The sequence below is a fragment of the Cylas formicarius genome, unplaced genomic scaffold, assembly GCF_029955315.1.
Source record: "Cylas formicarius isolate icCylForm1 unplaced genomic scaffold, icCylForm1.1 PGA_scaffold_8__14_contigs__length_24414737, whole genome shotgun sequence".
Lineage (NCBI taxonomy): Eukaryota > Metazoa > Arthropoda > Insecta > Coleoptera > Brentidae > Cylas > Cylas formicarius.
The window spans coordinates 14,044,530-14,060,534 of NW_026844361.1; the positions used below are offsets into that span (position 1 = coordinate 14,044,530).

Below are 16,005 nucleotides of genomic sequence, written 5' to 3' on the forward strand. Positions count from 1 at the left end.
ACTAGTTCTCAATCTATTTCCATGAAACTGTTTTTTTTTGGCGTATAGTTTTCAGTTAATATATTGCAGAATCACGGGGAATGCTTAAGATTTGGCTATATAATGTGTTGTTCAGTTTTATTAGTTTTTACTAAACTTATGATGGCAATTACAACAATCTTGAATTAAAAATGTTACTTGTTGGAGAGGTTTCTAAAACGCTTTATAATTTATTGATTATGGTGAAATCTATTTACCTTCTTTAATTTATTTAAGAGTTTATTCTAGTTTTTTTACTTTGAGTTTTTATTGTAACTAGGGGATACGTGCATCTATAACGTTGGCAAATAACGTTGATTATATAAACTTGTAAGGTAAAAATAGTTGTGAGAAAAAAACTTCAGTTGTAATTAGAACTATTTATTTTTTTAAATCGAAACAACATTAGATATAACCGCTCCATGTTATATTGTCCTTTACATTTTGAATACAGCTTTCGCGATTTTTCCAGACTTTAGTTTGTCCAATGCGGCTTGGTAATCGTCCAGAGAGAACACTTCGATGCCGAGACGTTCGTAGTCTAAATATCGCGATCCCAAGGATTCCAGGTAATCGAAAGCTTTCAAAAAACTAAACGGATTCACGTTGACGCCTACTAGTTTGGCTTCCTTCCTATACAACTCGAAAGGCGATATTCTAAAACGAAATTTTAGTTTTGATGCACCATTTCAGTGTGAAAAAAGGAATTCGGTAAGAAAAAAACGAGCAAGAATTGATATATCGCAAATGAGTTGCAACCCTCTTGGCTTCCTTTGGAGTTTTTTATTAAAGAAACATTTTTTTTTAATTTTCCTTAATAACCTTTTTCCTAGTTTGCGAGGGAGTAATAAAATGTAATATTACAAGAATAGTTTCCGTATTTCAGTTTTTAAGACTTACACACTTCGAATTGTTGGTAAATTAGGGTCACTCTAATTATCATTTAATCGAAAGATGAGTTCCGTGAATATGAGAATAATTAATATAATAAAAACTATACATTATGATGATAATTATAGGGATGGACGATAATTGAGACAATAGTTATTCTCAGATCAAGTAAATAAAAATTTATACAAAAGTAAGAAAAAAATGAAAATAGATAAATTGCAAGAAACATTACCATTTTAAAAAACTATTGACAATACGATTTTATTTGTAAATTTTAGTCATCATATTTCTAGTAGTCATCGGGACTCCAGTGCTGAGAAATACTAAGGGGTTATACTGTGTTTTATAGTATGTTATCAGCTTCCCACAGTATCCAGTAGTTCCTTTTTCAGCATATGTCTTTGAAATTGCTTCTTATTTAAACTATGAAAGATCCAGGATGAATAAGATCTAGCATCAGCAGTTTATTCCAAGTTTGTGCTATATAGCATACTCATTTAGTACAGTTTGTTTTCTTCCTGTACTTCTTCATGATGACCTGATGGGGCCATGTTTGTTCTCCGCTGTGGACTATCCAATTCCAGTGATATTCGAACATATTTTAACTATTTTTGAATATTAAAAGGTGATTTTTAAGGGTTCCAAAAGGGGAACAACGCCTAGGGGAATACGATAAGAACACTAAGTTCTAGAATCCAATAATGATCTCGTAGCCAAGAAAAATAGCTCAGTTTTTTTTTGTCTTAAGGTTTTGCAAACTTTCAAAACTTATAATTAGAGACTATTGACAATGCTTTAAAACAAATCGTCTAGTTAAAGTCTATTTCGTTCGTTTCATCAAATTATGCCGTTGCTTTAAGTTAATAATTATTATCAAAGCATGTTCTGAAAATTCAGCAATACATTTTGACAGTGTTTCAAGCGACTTGATTATTCGTCATACTTTTTGATAAAAAGGTCCTAAGAACTCCGCTTCTTTCCAATGGTCTCACAATTATCAGTTGAGTTGAGTTGTTCAACAGTCCGAGAAGAAAAGAAGCATTGGATTGAAAAGAAAGTTATATTGCACGAATATTCACGGTAACAGGGCTTGAACCTTTCGGCAATGGTAAAGATAAATATCATGGGCGGCTAAGGCCTTTGGAACTGAAGGTTTTCTATTAAATTTGATCTAAAAATCAGTCCCTAAATTTTTCGCATTTTAACCTAGTATATTTTAAGCATCTCTAGATGATAGGGACAAATCGCACATTCCGACAACGTCGCATACAACCAACACCACAGCATCACAGCTGAGAATAACATTAAACGACTCAACGGTAGATGTAATTTTATAATTTTTACTTCTCCGCTTACGTATAAGCAAAATGACATTCCTTCATGAGGAAACTTACGAAATTCTACCGTCCCTTGGTGCCACGCCGAAACAGCTTAATTTTCCTCCCAAATCCAGTAAATTGAAGGCTTGTTCGATAGCCTTACAGTTCCCACTGCAATCGATAATGACGTCGAAAAGGTAAGCTGGATTTTCTTGACTCCTCTTGGTCAGTTCGTTTGGGGTTAACAAAGTGTAGCCGGTATCTAAAAACAATGTATACTATAATATATAATATGATAAATATAATATGCAGATTTATACTTAGTTTCGAAAGTAAGTCCAATCTACTTTGCCACGGCTCTGACACGGTAACGTTCTTGTATCCTTGGCGATGTAAAAGGGCAACGCAAAGATTGCCTATGATGCCCGCACCTATGATGAGGATTTTCGACCCTATGGGTACGGGTAGGAGGAGGTCCCAACCGTGGGATATGCAAGAAAGTGGTTCAGCTAGAACCCCTTAAAAATACAACGTACTATATAAGATTTGAATTTTATTTGACCATTAGTTGCATTAACCACTATTTTGGTGTTTATAGGCTATTTTAGAAAGCTATGGAGTAATAAAATGTGGTCTGTGACTAGCTAACGAACTCACCAGTCACATAATCTAGAAAAACGTACGGTAAAATGTAGTACCGTTTAATAACGCTTGGTTTGTCGTTTTGCTGTACAAGAAACTATAGAACGATGTTCCCAAAGCACTGGAGTTGGAAATTTCACCGTTATTATTTTAAATTAGTGTATTAGATTATCACTAGGACATGAATTCGCATGGCGCTGATGATTTATTCAAATTCAGGAATTTAACGCCCTCTGTATGTGAGAAGCTTAACTACGTAGGTGAAGCCCCGAGATCGTGTCGATTCATGGCGCACAAGTCGGGTAGGCAGATATTTTTGATTTAAAAACAAATTTTGGTTTCTTACAGTTTTTAGATATCGGCAGTAACGTTCAAAGGTTAAGATGTGCTAAAATAATGTAATATGAAATTGTACATGCAAAAACTTCATCTTGAAGAGATAAAAAAATTGTGCACTAGGTTAACCACAGAAAATATTGAATTTGAACATAATTTGATAAAGAAGGAACTATTATGAAATGTACCGCCAGCACAAAAAGAATGTTAGGGAATGGATAATAATAGGACTCATAAATTGAACCAAACCCTGTGTTTCTACCAGCACAACCAACAATTTTCCAATGAAATCAGTGTCAAAAAATGAAAGTGGCTTAAGTATTTGGGGCCACTCTTTAGTCCCTCTGCGCACTTAATGAGATTTTAATATTATTATTAAAAATTAATGGTCTTTATGGGTAACAAAATTAATAGTTGCAAAATGAAATAGAGAAATACAGAAATAAAAGGAAAAATAATACTACCCTCTCCATCAATATGTAGCAGTTCTATTCCATTGCGGTTAACAAAACATGATGAAAAATTGATAATTTAATGTTAATGTCATTAAGTTTCCTTGTGCGGATTTTTATTTACACTGGAAATTCTAATTAGTTTGTTGGATAAATATGTGGGTGTATATGAAGTGATAATTTTGACAGTTAACACAAGAAAACCATGCTTTCGAGGACTCTACATGTTCGTCATGAGATATGATACATGAGCAAAATTGAATCAATCAGAACAAAGTTTATGTCACATTGAGCTTTTGCATTCCCAAGTTTTTATATCAAAGTTGTCTACTGTGCTCAGATTTTGGTTGATTAATTGAATAATCTTTTCTAGGCCAGCATTTAGCTGAGTTATTTGTTGTTTTTGGTAATCTAAAATCGCTAGTGCTATGACTTTGCCGTGACATCGCTATGGACTTTCTGAACCCTGTCTGATGGTGGGGTAGTTAATCGTTACCCAGGATATGTTGGTTTTGCAGTATATACTTTTTTTTGAAAACTTTAGGACGATGATGCTAATTGAACTTTGGTCTGAAAGGCTTTTGGGTAGTTGGGTAACGAAATTACAAAACTGTGGTACTCTACACCATTCTGAAATAGACAATAGATCTTTTAAATATTTTATTATTAATTATTAACGAGATAATGATACAATTTTTACGATATCACTATGAAAAATACAAAACAGAATATATTATTAAATAATTTGAAGTAACTGAATTAGAAAATTGAAATTCTAATATATTACTAATAAAACATATGGTGTGGCTTCTACGAAATTAAATTTAACTTTTTAACGACAAAACACACACAAACAGAATACGGTGTTTGAAGTTCAACTATTTTCTCAATTGCAATAATTAAACAAACTCATTGGGGTTTTTCCGTTGAGTTGGCATACTTGAGATAAGCATCGATCTGCAAACTTCTTATATCGATTTCGAATGGAAAATTATAAAATATAAAAACGAAAGGTTATTATTATTTTTTTTATAGGTGCAAGAAACGAAACAAGCCAGCAGACTTTCCATGAGTTAACTTTCGAAAGGTATAGAGTAATAAAATCTGATTAAGTTAACGAATACTTGGCTTGGAATACTAATCTTATATAATACGACCAAAAATATAGTGCATTTATTGCTTTGACGTTGTAAGTATTTTACCGTAGAGCGCGACTGTTTTGAATTTGATTAAGCATTGATGCTGCGGGGTATTTTCGAATGAGTAGAAGCGTTTATTTTAACATCAGGTGATATGTATCGTTCTTAAGAGCTATTACGGAGGTATTTGACTGTGGTTCTTCCAGTAAGTGCGTATTTATGTACCTGATTCTCGAGCTTTGAGCCTGCGAGACTGTTTTCAATGCATAGCTTAAAGGGTACGTTCCTGTACTCTACTTATCTTACAAGTGAGTTTGAAAGTAATCATTTTTGTCTTGTCTGCCTCTCGATTAACAACCTTCTTCTTCTTGTATTTTTGTGCCTTCTACATAGTTCTTCGATTTTTAAACAACAGTATTTTTTAAGACTTTAGATTATATATGTTATATATAGAAAAAGGTACATTATAAGATGATTTATTTTTGAAGAGAGCTACACGAAAACACAATTTCTGGAATTATTAAAAATAAAACATTTTATCATTGCACATTTAACCCGATAAGATGATTTGGTCTGAGTTGAAAGCGCATATAAGAAGAAATAAAAGATGAAAATGTTTATCGAGAACGGTTAGTGGCGAAGTTTGAATTAGGTGACGACAGCAGCGACAGTGAAGATTTTTTTTATTTTTATTATGTTTAATTTTTTGTATATTAATAATGATACTATGTAGAAATCTGATGAAATAGAACGTAATAAATGGAAAGATTGAAAACGTACTTATATACCGCTTTCTTTAAGGATCTACCCGTTTGTCCAATATAAATTTTAGGACATGATACCTAGATACCTGCTTTTGGATACTTCGTTTTATTGTTTTTTTTTATTTTCCTTTTTCCTTTCCTATCTTAAAAATATGAACTTTTAGTTCTTTTTTATTTTGAATAATGATGCTATGTAGAAATGTAATGAATTAGAACGTAATAAAGTGTTACTTTGTACTAATTTTTTTATGTACATGTTTCAAGAATTGCTCGGCAAAAAAGATTGAAAACATACTTATATCCCGCTAGCACGGTCCTGGAATGGTTACGAGTAAGGGTCTGCTCGGCAGGGTGTTCTATAAGGTGATGCGGTTTTGAAGTAATAAACAGTCGGCAAAGTTAATCACGGGGTCGGTTGTAAAAGCACTATATTTTTGGGTGAAGTATAATACTGGGAACACTGCGACTCAGTTTAAATATTAATGCATTGAAAAAAACAGATATCCTTATAAAGGTACTACCGTAAGCATGTTTTAATTACTCTGACATTCTTTTCCTGACATAAAAAAATAGGAAGAATAGGAAGATGGTAAGTAAATGGTCAAAAATGACAACAAAGCCTGTTAAAATAACGATCAAAAATAATTTTATTGCACAAAGTTTACCTACGCCTATGGCCGACGGAATATCCCATTTTATTACTCTGCGCTTTTCTGAAATAGCACCTACCTTGCTCCAGGCTGACCCCTTTGGGCAATACAAAGACGCTATTGTTTGGAACTAGCGCGTAATGGGCCATACCTCCATTCCTCTGGATACCAATGGTATTTTTTAGTTCGCCAGGACACGGCCTGCAGTAATGGGGATTTCCGGCGTGGCAGTGCTTGCAATTATTGCATCCCCTAAAAAACGGAGTGTTTAAGTCAACGCTTAACACTAAGGTTTTAAACTAAACTGAAAATGAAGTTGCCTAATTTGTACTATAACTTCGCAATTTCATTCAACCATTGGCCCAAAGGGTCATTTCTGGCCAAAGCGTTAGTAAAATTGGACTTGCATTTCTCTTCTGGAGATTGTTGATGGAGATGGCGAATGCTACAAAGTAAGGTTTTTTGAATCGCTAGGTCATCATCTCTGAAGGTCTTTGTCATTTTATAAAAACTAACGTTTTGTATTCTGAAATTTGATCTAAAAAATGGCCGGTACCGTTTACGGTGCGTCACTTAAATAAATTGGTCAAAACCAGCAACGTGCAAAAAGGGGAATGGCGAAATTTAGAAAAAGAAACGATTTGTTAAACACTGCAGTGGTAGCAAGTATTAGTGCTTTCTAATTGCTGCAGTGTTGCTGGAAAAATAGCATTTCTGCTATACTACAAAAAAGCCGAAGAATTACTAGCTTTTGGGAAGTTTAGTCTACAATGTTCTTCAAATACCACCAAATAGACGAGAGGCATCTATTTACTGAATTACAGCAGTTATAAAAATGGTGGTATCAGTATATACCTAACAGAGATAAGAAAATACTGTTCTGAGAATCGTTCAATCTTGATGAGACATGGTTTCGCACTCCATCCAAGGATGGTGTCAATTTTTCCGGGTCGGGTAGAACAACAGCTCCTTCTAATAAAGGAAAAAGGGTTACTATTGCATATGAAAAAATACCACTGGTTTGTGATTATGTATGTGTTTGATGACTGTGACTTATGCATCGACTACCATGAAGTTACAAAGGCAAAACTTGAAACAAATGAATTAAGGATTGTCTCCTGCCTACCATTTTTCAGAATGACGTTATAGTAACGGACAAGGTCAAATATTACAAAGTTAAAAATTGAAAACTATGTGGCAGCGAAAAGTGAGTTTTTTGAAATTTTAGAAGCATTCAGTATCAAAAAGTATATGTTCGTGACTCGTTAGTTTTGATTAGTTGTGATATTATTCAGTTTTATAGAGCGCTTGTGACATAAACTAAAATTAAGTGTTAGGTCACAAAATTTCCCACATCATTGCAGATATAATTTCATAAATGTGTGTGCAGGCGATATAAAACGCATATAGAATAGTTAAAATCCATACATTTCAATATATAAGTGTATAAAGAAACAAATTTATGCAAAAATAATATTCTCAAACTTGTTTACACTAGTATTATTTTTTCTCTCCGCATTCCGACCCTGCACTACATTTTTAAGTTGCCAAAGCTTTCTTTTTTTATCACCTAAAACGGGACGTTGTTTTAAATTAGAATTATAGTTGTTTGTATTGTATACAGTAGATTTTTTTTATAAGAATATTTATTAATCTTTACTTACTTCATCTTGTAATAATTAATATTAACGATTCGAGATGTGTGATGTGTGATAACCTTTAAATTGTCCACTCTGTTTAATAATCCCTGTCATTGCAAATATGTATTTTATTAAATAAATAACTTTATTTGAATCAGTTACGCTTTTAACATAACCGGCAAGAAACAAACGAAAACAAAAAAAAAGCTACTACGAAGTTTCATGGAAGAGCCGTCAAGAATAAACTCAAGGAATAAATTTGAAGCTACTTTGTCTAGCCCAAAGAGATTTAACTTTATTACAAGTTATCGTAGAGTTTGCTGTACTTTAGTAGAATAAGTTTCTTCTTCAAATTATCGCATTAAGAAAAAAGGCACAGCTGAAAATCCAACATAGTCAAAGAAACCGCGAAGTTATAGCTTCATCTGCCGTTACGTTCATTTTTCTTACTCGTTGGGATTGACTGTGACGTTATCGCCGACTGTGACGTTCGTGACTCCCGGTCCGACTTTGACCACAGTTCCGGAGAACTCGTGGCCCAGCGTCTTCGTGTCCTGACTGCACGGCATTTCACCCTATGATGATAAAAATTCAGGGAAATATAATCGCTTTTAAGCTAGAAAACTGAGCAAATTGGTTAATGACATTCGTATTTGTCATCGGCGTTTGATAACGGGTGACGCGCGATGTTAACTTAGGTGTTTTAGTTTTATTTTAGTGGAGGATTATTTGTTTTAGATTAGCGATGTCAACACGTGAAATTGTATCACAAATCCTTTTTATAAAATCACTGTTTCGATATCTACCAGCAGTTTACAATGTATTAGAAAATCAAATACGTTTATTTACATCGACAATTATACAGTGAAAACTGTATTACGAACAAAATTTGTTGTACTATTAGGTCTCCACACACAACTATTAATTATTATTGTTATTAATTATTAATCCACTTTGTATAACGAATTTCTCACTCTCTATACCGAAAGAAAAAAGGGCACATCAGGTAACAAAGTAAGGAATATAGGGTGACTTGTAATTATTAGACTCTTACCTTCTCGGAATTCCTTACCCTAATAATTTAATTATCTTGTCGTCCAAAGTGTTTTTCTCGTAATAAGCCTTGTTAAGGCCTTTATCGGTATGCTTAAAAGCACACCATTGTTTCAATCACTTCTATTTTGACTTAAATGATAAAGTTGCTTTAATTCGGGAGAAAAGAGAAAAGAAAAGTGATGTGGGACATCGATACGGGCTTAACCGTCGACTGTATCCACGATATGGAAGTGCAATGAAAAAATCATTCTCACTGAAGCGGCAGGCAGTTCTAGTAAAAAACTAAGAAAGCCAAAATTTGAAGATTTGGATCGGGCAGTGGTTCCAACAGCAACGTCTTAAAAATGTACCATTCTCCGGACCTATCGTAAAACTAAAAGCAAAAAAGTTTGCTGAACAGCTTGGCATTATCGATTTTAAGGCTTCGGAAGGATGGTTTTAGAAGTTCAAACCGAGACATGGTATAAATTATAGACAGATAAGTGGCGAAGCCTGTGATGTCGATAGAAACGTCACTAACGATTGGCTGGAGAAGACGTAGCCAAAACTAGCAGAAAAATACCCTGCTGACGATATTTTTAATGCTGACGAAACTGGCATTTTTTACAAAATGTCGCCAGATAAAATACTTAAATTTCGAAGCGAGATGTGTGTGGGCGGAAAACTTTCTAATGAACGTATAACAGTGTTACCAGCTGCAAATTCTTGAATAGGAGATACGGAAATGGGATGCAGAATTAAAGGGGAGGAAAATATTACTTCTTTTAGATAACTACCCTGCACATACCCATATTCCAAATCTACCGAATATTAAATTGGCATTTCTTCCAGCCAAAAGAAGTGTATTACGGCCGATGGATCAGCGCAAGAAAAACATTTTTATGAAAATAATTGAGTCCGAAGACAAATTTTCTATTAATATGATAGATGCAGTCAACTTTATTATTAAAGCTTGGAAAGATGTGACAGCAGCAACAATTCAACACTCCTATCGTCATGCAGGACTTATTACTGAGTAAGCGTCATTTTAGATGGGTTTAGGTAAAGAGCGTGATTAAAGAACCAATTATTAATGTCAGTATATTACGGATTTCGTCCAGTAGTTCAAAATCAGGTATATTATTGAAATAGCAAAATTAAAAATAATAATAAAAAGAAACAATAAAAGGAAGTGTCCAAAATCTCAAAAATCAATTGTCTACAGGTTGAAACGCGGATTATGTCCTAATATGTTGCAGATCCTTCAAGAAACGCATTAACGAGCATAAAAGAGCGTTTAAAACAATAGTCTAGATTCTAATTATGCGTACACAGAAAAACACATTTTTGACGACAATTTTGATATTTTACAGCCACAAAAAGTAGAAAATTGAATTTATCGGAAGCCATGGCGATTAACAAAATGAGACATTCAAATCTATTGCTTAACGATCAATTAGATTTAAATACCTCTCCATTATTAAACTTAAATTCTCACAACATTAATTAAGGTTTTATTGTCATTTTTCGCTACATATAGTTGCAGGTAATTTGTAAATATTACATTTGATAAATACACGGTGTTGTCGAAACAATTGTCATGTAAAAATATATAATTTCGTGAAAATCTGAACTTTTAGTTCTTATTTATTTTGTTAAATGGATTTTCATCAAGTAAAAGCCATCTCAGTTGAAGTATCATTATTAATATACAAAATATTAAATATAATAATAATAAAGTAACAGTCACTTAAAAAATCGTCACTATCGCTACTGACGTCACCTAGTTCATTGATCCAACTCCGCCACTAATGCTTCTCAATAAATATTTTCTTTTATTACTCGTTTTTCACAGTTGGGCCAGCTTTGTACAGTCATTTTAGGTACCTCTTGTTTCTTTCGAAAATCAATGAAATCGAATTTTTCGAAAGTATCTGCGCTCGTATAAAAATTTTATATATCGGTAACGGTAAGTCCTACGGGATCGCCGTTGGTACAGAAATGATCACCGTCGAAAAAAAATTTCTTTTTGTGTTATTGTCCGTTTTTCTTCGTTCTCCGTTCTCGTCTTTTGGTTTTTCCTGAATAACTTTCGAATCGTTGGAGCTAAATTGAAACTTGCCTCCTGTTTAACCCTCCACGAGGCACATAAGCTTATACGAAATGGCCCTGATCCGACTCCGGTATCCATCTTTTTTTCGCGATTTCCGTGTCCGAAATTTGAAGCAATCGACTTCATATTTGGTACATATATACAGCTTTGCCCTGTGACAGAACCTACTGAAAATGGGGGTGGGCTGGGGGTCGAGAAGTATTCTAAAAAAATAAAAAATCGCGCGTGCAAGGGTCTACAAAAAAACATCATTTTTCAAAAACTCTTTAGATGAAGAAGAAGAAGCAGCAGCAGATACGGCTTTATAAACTTTTATTCTTGACAATTTTTCAAAGATATACGGGGTGCGCCGCAAATGCGAAAAAACTGAAAAATGGTTATAACTGAAATACTATGATTCAGATCTCACTTTCTTTTATATTGCGATATAGCCCGCATAAACAGCAAAAAGTTTTGTATTTAAGGTTTTCACCTATTGTATAGGATATTCTCGATATTCCTTGCTTAATGAGATATGTTAAGTGTCCTAAATTTGCAGATATCAACCTCAAATTTAGCAGAGAAGTAAAAGTCCGTGTCCACATTTAAACGGCATAATTTGGACGCAATCAAATTTTACCAAGTATTTTTTTAAAATGTTTGAAATTGAATCTTTAAAGTTTTTGGCAGACAAAAATAAAGGCATCTTCCACCCAACCATTTTTGGACCCAGCATGAAGAATTATTATGCGTTTTCCATGAGAAGGCGGCACGTCTAGTACACACTTGTTACTGTTATCACACCATACTTTTTTTACTGTGTCGTTTCGGCTTAATACATTATTGGCCTATTTTGCTCTCGAAATTTTTCAATGGTATTTAAATAATCCACCCTCTATTGCGAAATTCTTTAAGATTCCGTTTATTAATTGCTGAGGTAGTTCTTCTTCTAAATCCCCATTAGACTCCACTTTGTGTTAAACAACAGGAACCTTCAAAAAATGTTTAATTGTAAGATTGTAATAAATATTTATCTGTATTCTTATGAGTCTTAAAAAAGAATGTTGTTGTTTACAAATGAAAAACTATGTAGAAGACAAAAAACTACAAGGAGAACCTCTAAGATAAATAGAGTACATGTACGTACCCTTACCCTTTGAACTATCCAGTGAAAACAACCTCGCAGGGTGAAAGTTCGAGAATCAGGTACATAAATACGTACTTACTGGAAGGATCACAGTCAAATACCTCCGTAATATATACGATCATATTGCAATTTAGATTAAACTCTTAAGAACGATGCATATCACCTGATGTTAAAATAAACGCTTCTACTTATTCGAAAATATCCCGCAGTATCAATGCTAAATCAAATTTAAAACTGTCAAAAAGTTACGCAGAACACTATGTGGGGTACAATTGTAGCCCACTCTAATTTGAACGCTTTGTGATATTTTATGCGACAAATAAATAGTTAATGTAAATAAAATATGTAATATGCATGTTATATTTATTGAAAAAGTTGAACAAAATAAACAATTCTCAAAAATGTTTAAAAAAAAGTTACTACTCATGTTAATTCTTACGTTTTTCCATACATAAACTGCAAATTCATCTGTTTTATTCTATGGTCAGTGCATGTAAATTTTTTTGCAGTCGCAACATTGTTGCCTAGACTTGCGATCTTTATGTCTATTGCACAAATACCACCATCCAGAAAGGGGTCGTTTAGGTTCTTCGGAATGGATTTCGTGGTGTTTTTCCAATTCTGGAAACATTTCTAGCACATGACACTGTTGGGAATTCTTCAATCTTCTTGTCAATCAATGACTCTCCTAAGTCCAAAAGAAATTTTCTTCTGCTGTCTTTGCTTTTTGATTTTTCGCCTGGAAATTTTGCACTCCATAAAATAAATCCACCCAGTGCCGCGACGTCTAATAGCTGTACAAAAATTGCCATCGGCCATCTATTACTAAGTCGACGAGCTGAATATTCTTTTACCATTTTATCGGTAGTGTCTACAGCACCTTTTGTTTTATTATAATGAAGTATTATGTCAGGCTTATGTTTCATATTTTCTCCCGCAACAGAATCATCATGATGCTCCGTAGACAACATAAGGACAGCCTTATTCTTGCTAGGCAGATTGGACACAATTGTATGTTGTTTTCGAAAACCAAACATTGACGAAAAAATGGGTTTATAAAGTTTCGGCAAGAGTTCTTCGGGAATATAAGATTTATTTTTCCGTAACGTGCCGCAAAGGTTCATTTGTTTCTCTAATAGTATCTACTAGGGACAAACTTTTAAAGAAATTATCTGTGATTATGCCATATTCGGGTCCGTCTTTCGCTTTGATTCTTTTCTGCTGTATTACTAATCAAAATGAGTATCTTGGCATACCATACGGGGTACAAGTGTATCCCACATTAAAAATTTTTTTTGTTGACTTTTTTGATACACATAATAACTAAAATATACAGAAAATGAATCTGTAAATACTAAATGACAATAAATAAAAGTGCGGAACCCTTGCGTAAAATTTTTAAAGAGATATAAGAAAAATTGAGTTGTTGGGGTACATTTGTACCCCACACGGTACGACGAAGGTTAAAATAAACACTTCTACTTATTCGCAGCGTTAATGCTTAACCAAACTTAAAACGGTCCATTTACGTTTCAAATAAAGGTTTCGAGTTTCTGCAAATATTCGCTACGGTCCATCTCAGGCAAGACCTACTTAATGTACTGCAAAACATTTAAAACAATATATGCACTATATTTTTGGTCGTGCTATAACTTCGCTTACCTCGATGATGTGGACGTCGCTCCCGCATATCCCGCAGTACGCGATTTTTATCAACACCTGATCCCTTTCCGTCACTTCCGGAATCGAAACCCGGCATAGTTCGAGCTTGCCCGTGTCCCGAGTATACCTCAGCGCTTGCATGTTTTCGAGTTCTTCGAAAAATCTCACTCACACCGGTCTATCGAAAAATTCAACTCCTTAGATAAAAGCAAAAATGCCGAATTATATATACGGAACGGCGGATAGGCAAAAATCCATTATCTTTTTAAGTTGAATTCAAACAAAAACGCGCGCTCACTCATGGAGCAAAAATATACCGTTCGCCTTTTCGTATTTTCGAATAGATCAGTATCTGCATTCGGAAATTGTCATTGATAATAGTGGGGACGTTTGCCTTTGTCTTGCTCGCTTATAGTCTCGACCGGGGTCAATTCACTAGTCCAATTTGATCAAAATGTTTCCAATAAAATATTGCAAATGTTTATCATATTTAATTTTTTAAAGAAACTTCCACAGGTTACTGTAATATTTTTTACAAAACTTCTGGATTCCTGCTGCGTCGGTTTTTGCTGAGTCGAAATTGCTGACGTTTCGCCAATCATCCTGTTGGCTTCTTCAGAGCTTGACTGAAACTGTCCAGTCCAGCTCTGAAGAAGCCAACAGAATGATTGGCGAAACGTCAGCAATTTCCACTCAGCAAAAACCGACGCAGGAAGAATTCAGAAGTTGTAAAAAGTTTATCATATTTAATAATAATATGTATTTTATAATAATTATAAACTTCGCATCAAAATTTCACAACGTTGCGAGGCACATTTTTATTTACATTTCAGTTTTAGTCATGTACGAGGTGTGTTCAAAAAGTATGGTGACTTTATAATATTATCAAAAAGTGTTTATTCATTTATCAAAATTACTATTGTGCGCTTCGAAGTAATCCCCCCCCCCCCCCCCAGATAAGTGTCAATCTGGGGGGGATTACTTCGAAGCGCACAATAGTAATTTTGATAAATAAATAAACACTTTTTGATAAAATTATAAAGTCAACGGTTTTTCTAAACCTCGGGGCACTTTCAGGTATAGCCTTGAGTTCTTCTAGTGAATTCTTCTCTATCTCCTCGACCGCAGGGAACCATATCCGGTGAGTATGTAGTTTAATTTTTGGCCAAAAGGTTAGACCCAAGCAACTTTTTCTTCATATTGCTTCTCGCAAACGGCGCCTAAATCTTTATTGACCGTACGACCTTGTGATAGGAACTCTTGATGTACTACACAGTAAGTAAAACCTTGACATTTTGTCGGACTTGTGATTTTTTCGGTTTTGGCGATTCTGGGTTCTTCCATAACCATATACCCAAAATTCGTCACCAGTTACGTCCTCTTTGAGCGATGCTCCTTCCATGGTCCTTTTGTTCAAAATTAAGCAATTTCGGAACAATGCCGTTGTCGACAGTTTAAGAGTTTTGCAGCATGGAACACTTTTTACATAAAATAAATATATTTGATGTTTATTAAAAACATTACTGGTAACTTCTAATAAGGTGTATAAAGGTAGAGGTTACCTTTATCATAAAAATAAAAAATGTTATTATTATAGGCTTTTACTTGAACCAGGCACTGTGGATTGTACGCCAAATACAAGGAAATATGAATGGAAAAAAAATATTATACTATGTTTTGGGAGTAATTATTAAAACGCTTGTGCTTAAAAATTTTGTTTCATTTCAACCATATGAACAGTTTTACATCATAAAAGAGAACAATCAGTACAAATATTTTCTGCTACACCAATGCAACAACAAAAGATTTGGTGAGGCCATTAGGGACATTTCTGGGCCGCTCTGGGGCCGTGAGTCCAGAAGCCAGGTACACGATGCTGCAGATTTAAAGTATTTTTGTATCACCATAAGTACATTTTATTTGTAAAGTAGGCTAGGGGTAGGGGCCTATAAATGTGTGTTACTCCCTCCAAGCCTCACTCTCAACTGGCTAGTTAGCTTATAATCAGTTTTATTTCCATCATCAGGTGTAAACCCTACCTACGTTGTCATTCATCAAATTTGGATAAATTTGATTTGATAGACATTAGCTTTTACCTTAGCTGTGGCTGTAATAAATAGGAGCGATAATGACAACAAAATAATTAAAAGATACTCACGGGTTAAAAAAAATATTCTTTTGAATGCGGGTTGCAACACCCTTCAATAAAATTAACCTA

General features: G+C 34.1%; 1 protein-coding gene across 1 annotated transcript; it reads right to left on the bottom strand.

The window, feature by feature from the left end:
* Positions 1 to 437: 437 nt before the first annotated feature.
* On the bottom strand, positions 438 to 14,104 carry LOC132706211 (uncharacterized). Its single transcript, XM_060677401.1, has 6 exons — positions 13,788 to 14,104; positions 8,302 to 8,426; positions 6,291 to 6,463; positions 2,549 to 2,746; positions 2,304 to 2,490; positions 438 to 675 (listed from the first exon to the last, which is right to left on the bottom strand). Exons 1-6 carry the CDS (start codon positions 13,926 to 13,928, stop codon positions 456 to 458), a joined length of 1,044 nt encoding a protein of 347 aa, XP_060533384.1. The 5' UTR covers positions 13,929 to 14,104; the 3' UTR covers positions 438 to 455.
* Between the last annotated feature and the right edge of the window lie 1,901 nt (positions 14,105 to 16,005).

What these genes read in the sequence shown, in the direction of transcription:
- LOC132706211 (XM_060677401.1), bottom strand. Translation starts at nt 13,928, where the DNA reads ATGCAAGCGCTGAGGTATACTCGGGACACGGGCAAGCTCGAACTATGC. An exon ending in GCGACGTCCACATCATCGAG is followed by an intron (nt 8,427 to 13,787) that starts GTAAGCGAAGTT and finishes TTATCATCATAG; the next exon opens with GGTGAAATGCCGTGCAGTCA. An exon ending in GTCACAGTCAATCCCAACGA is followed by an intron (nt 6,464 to 8,301) that starts GTAAGAAAAATG and finishes TCCGTTTTTTAG; the next exon opens with GGGATGCAATAATTGCAAGC.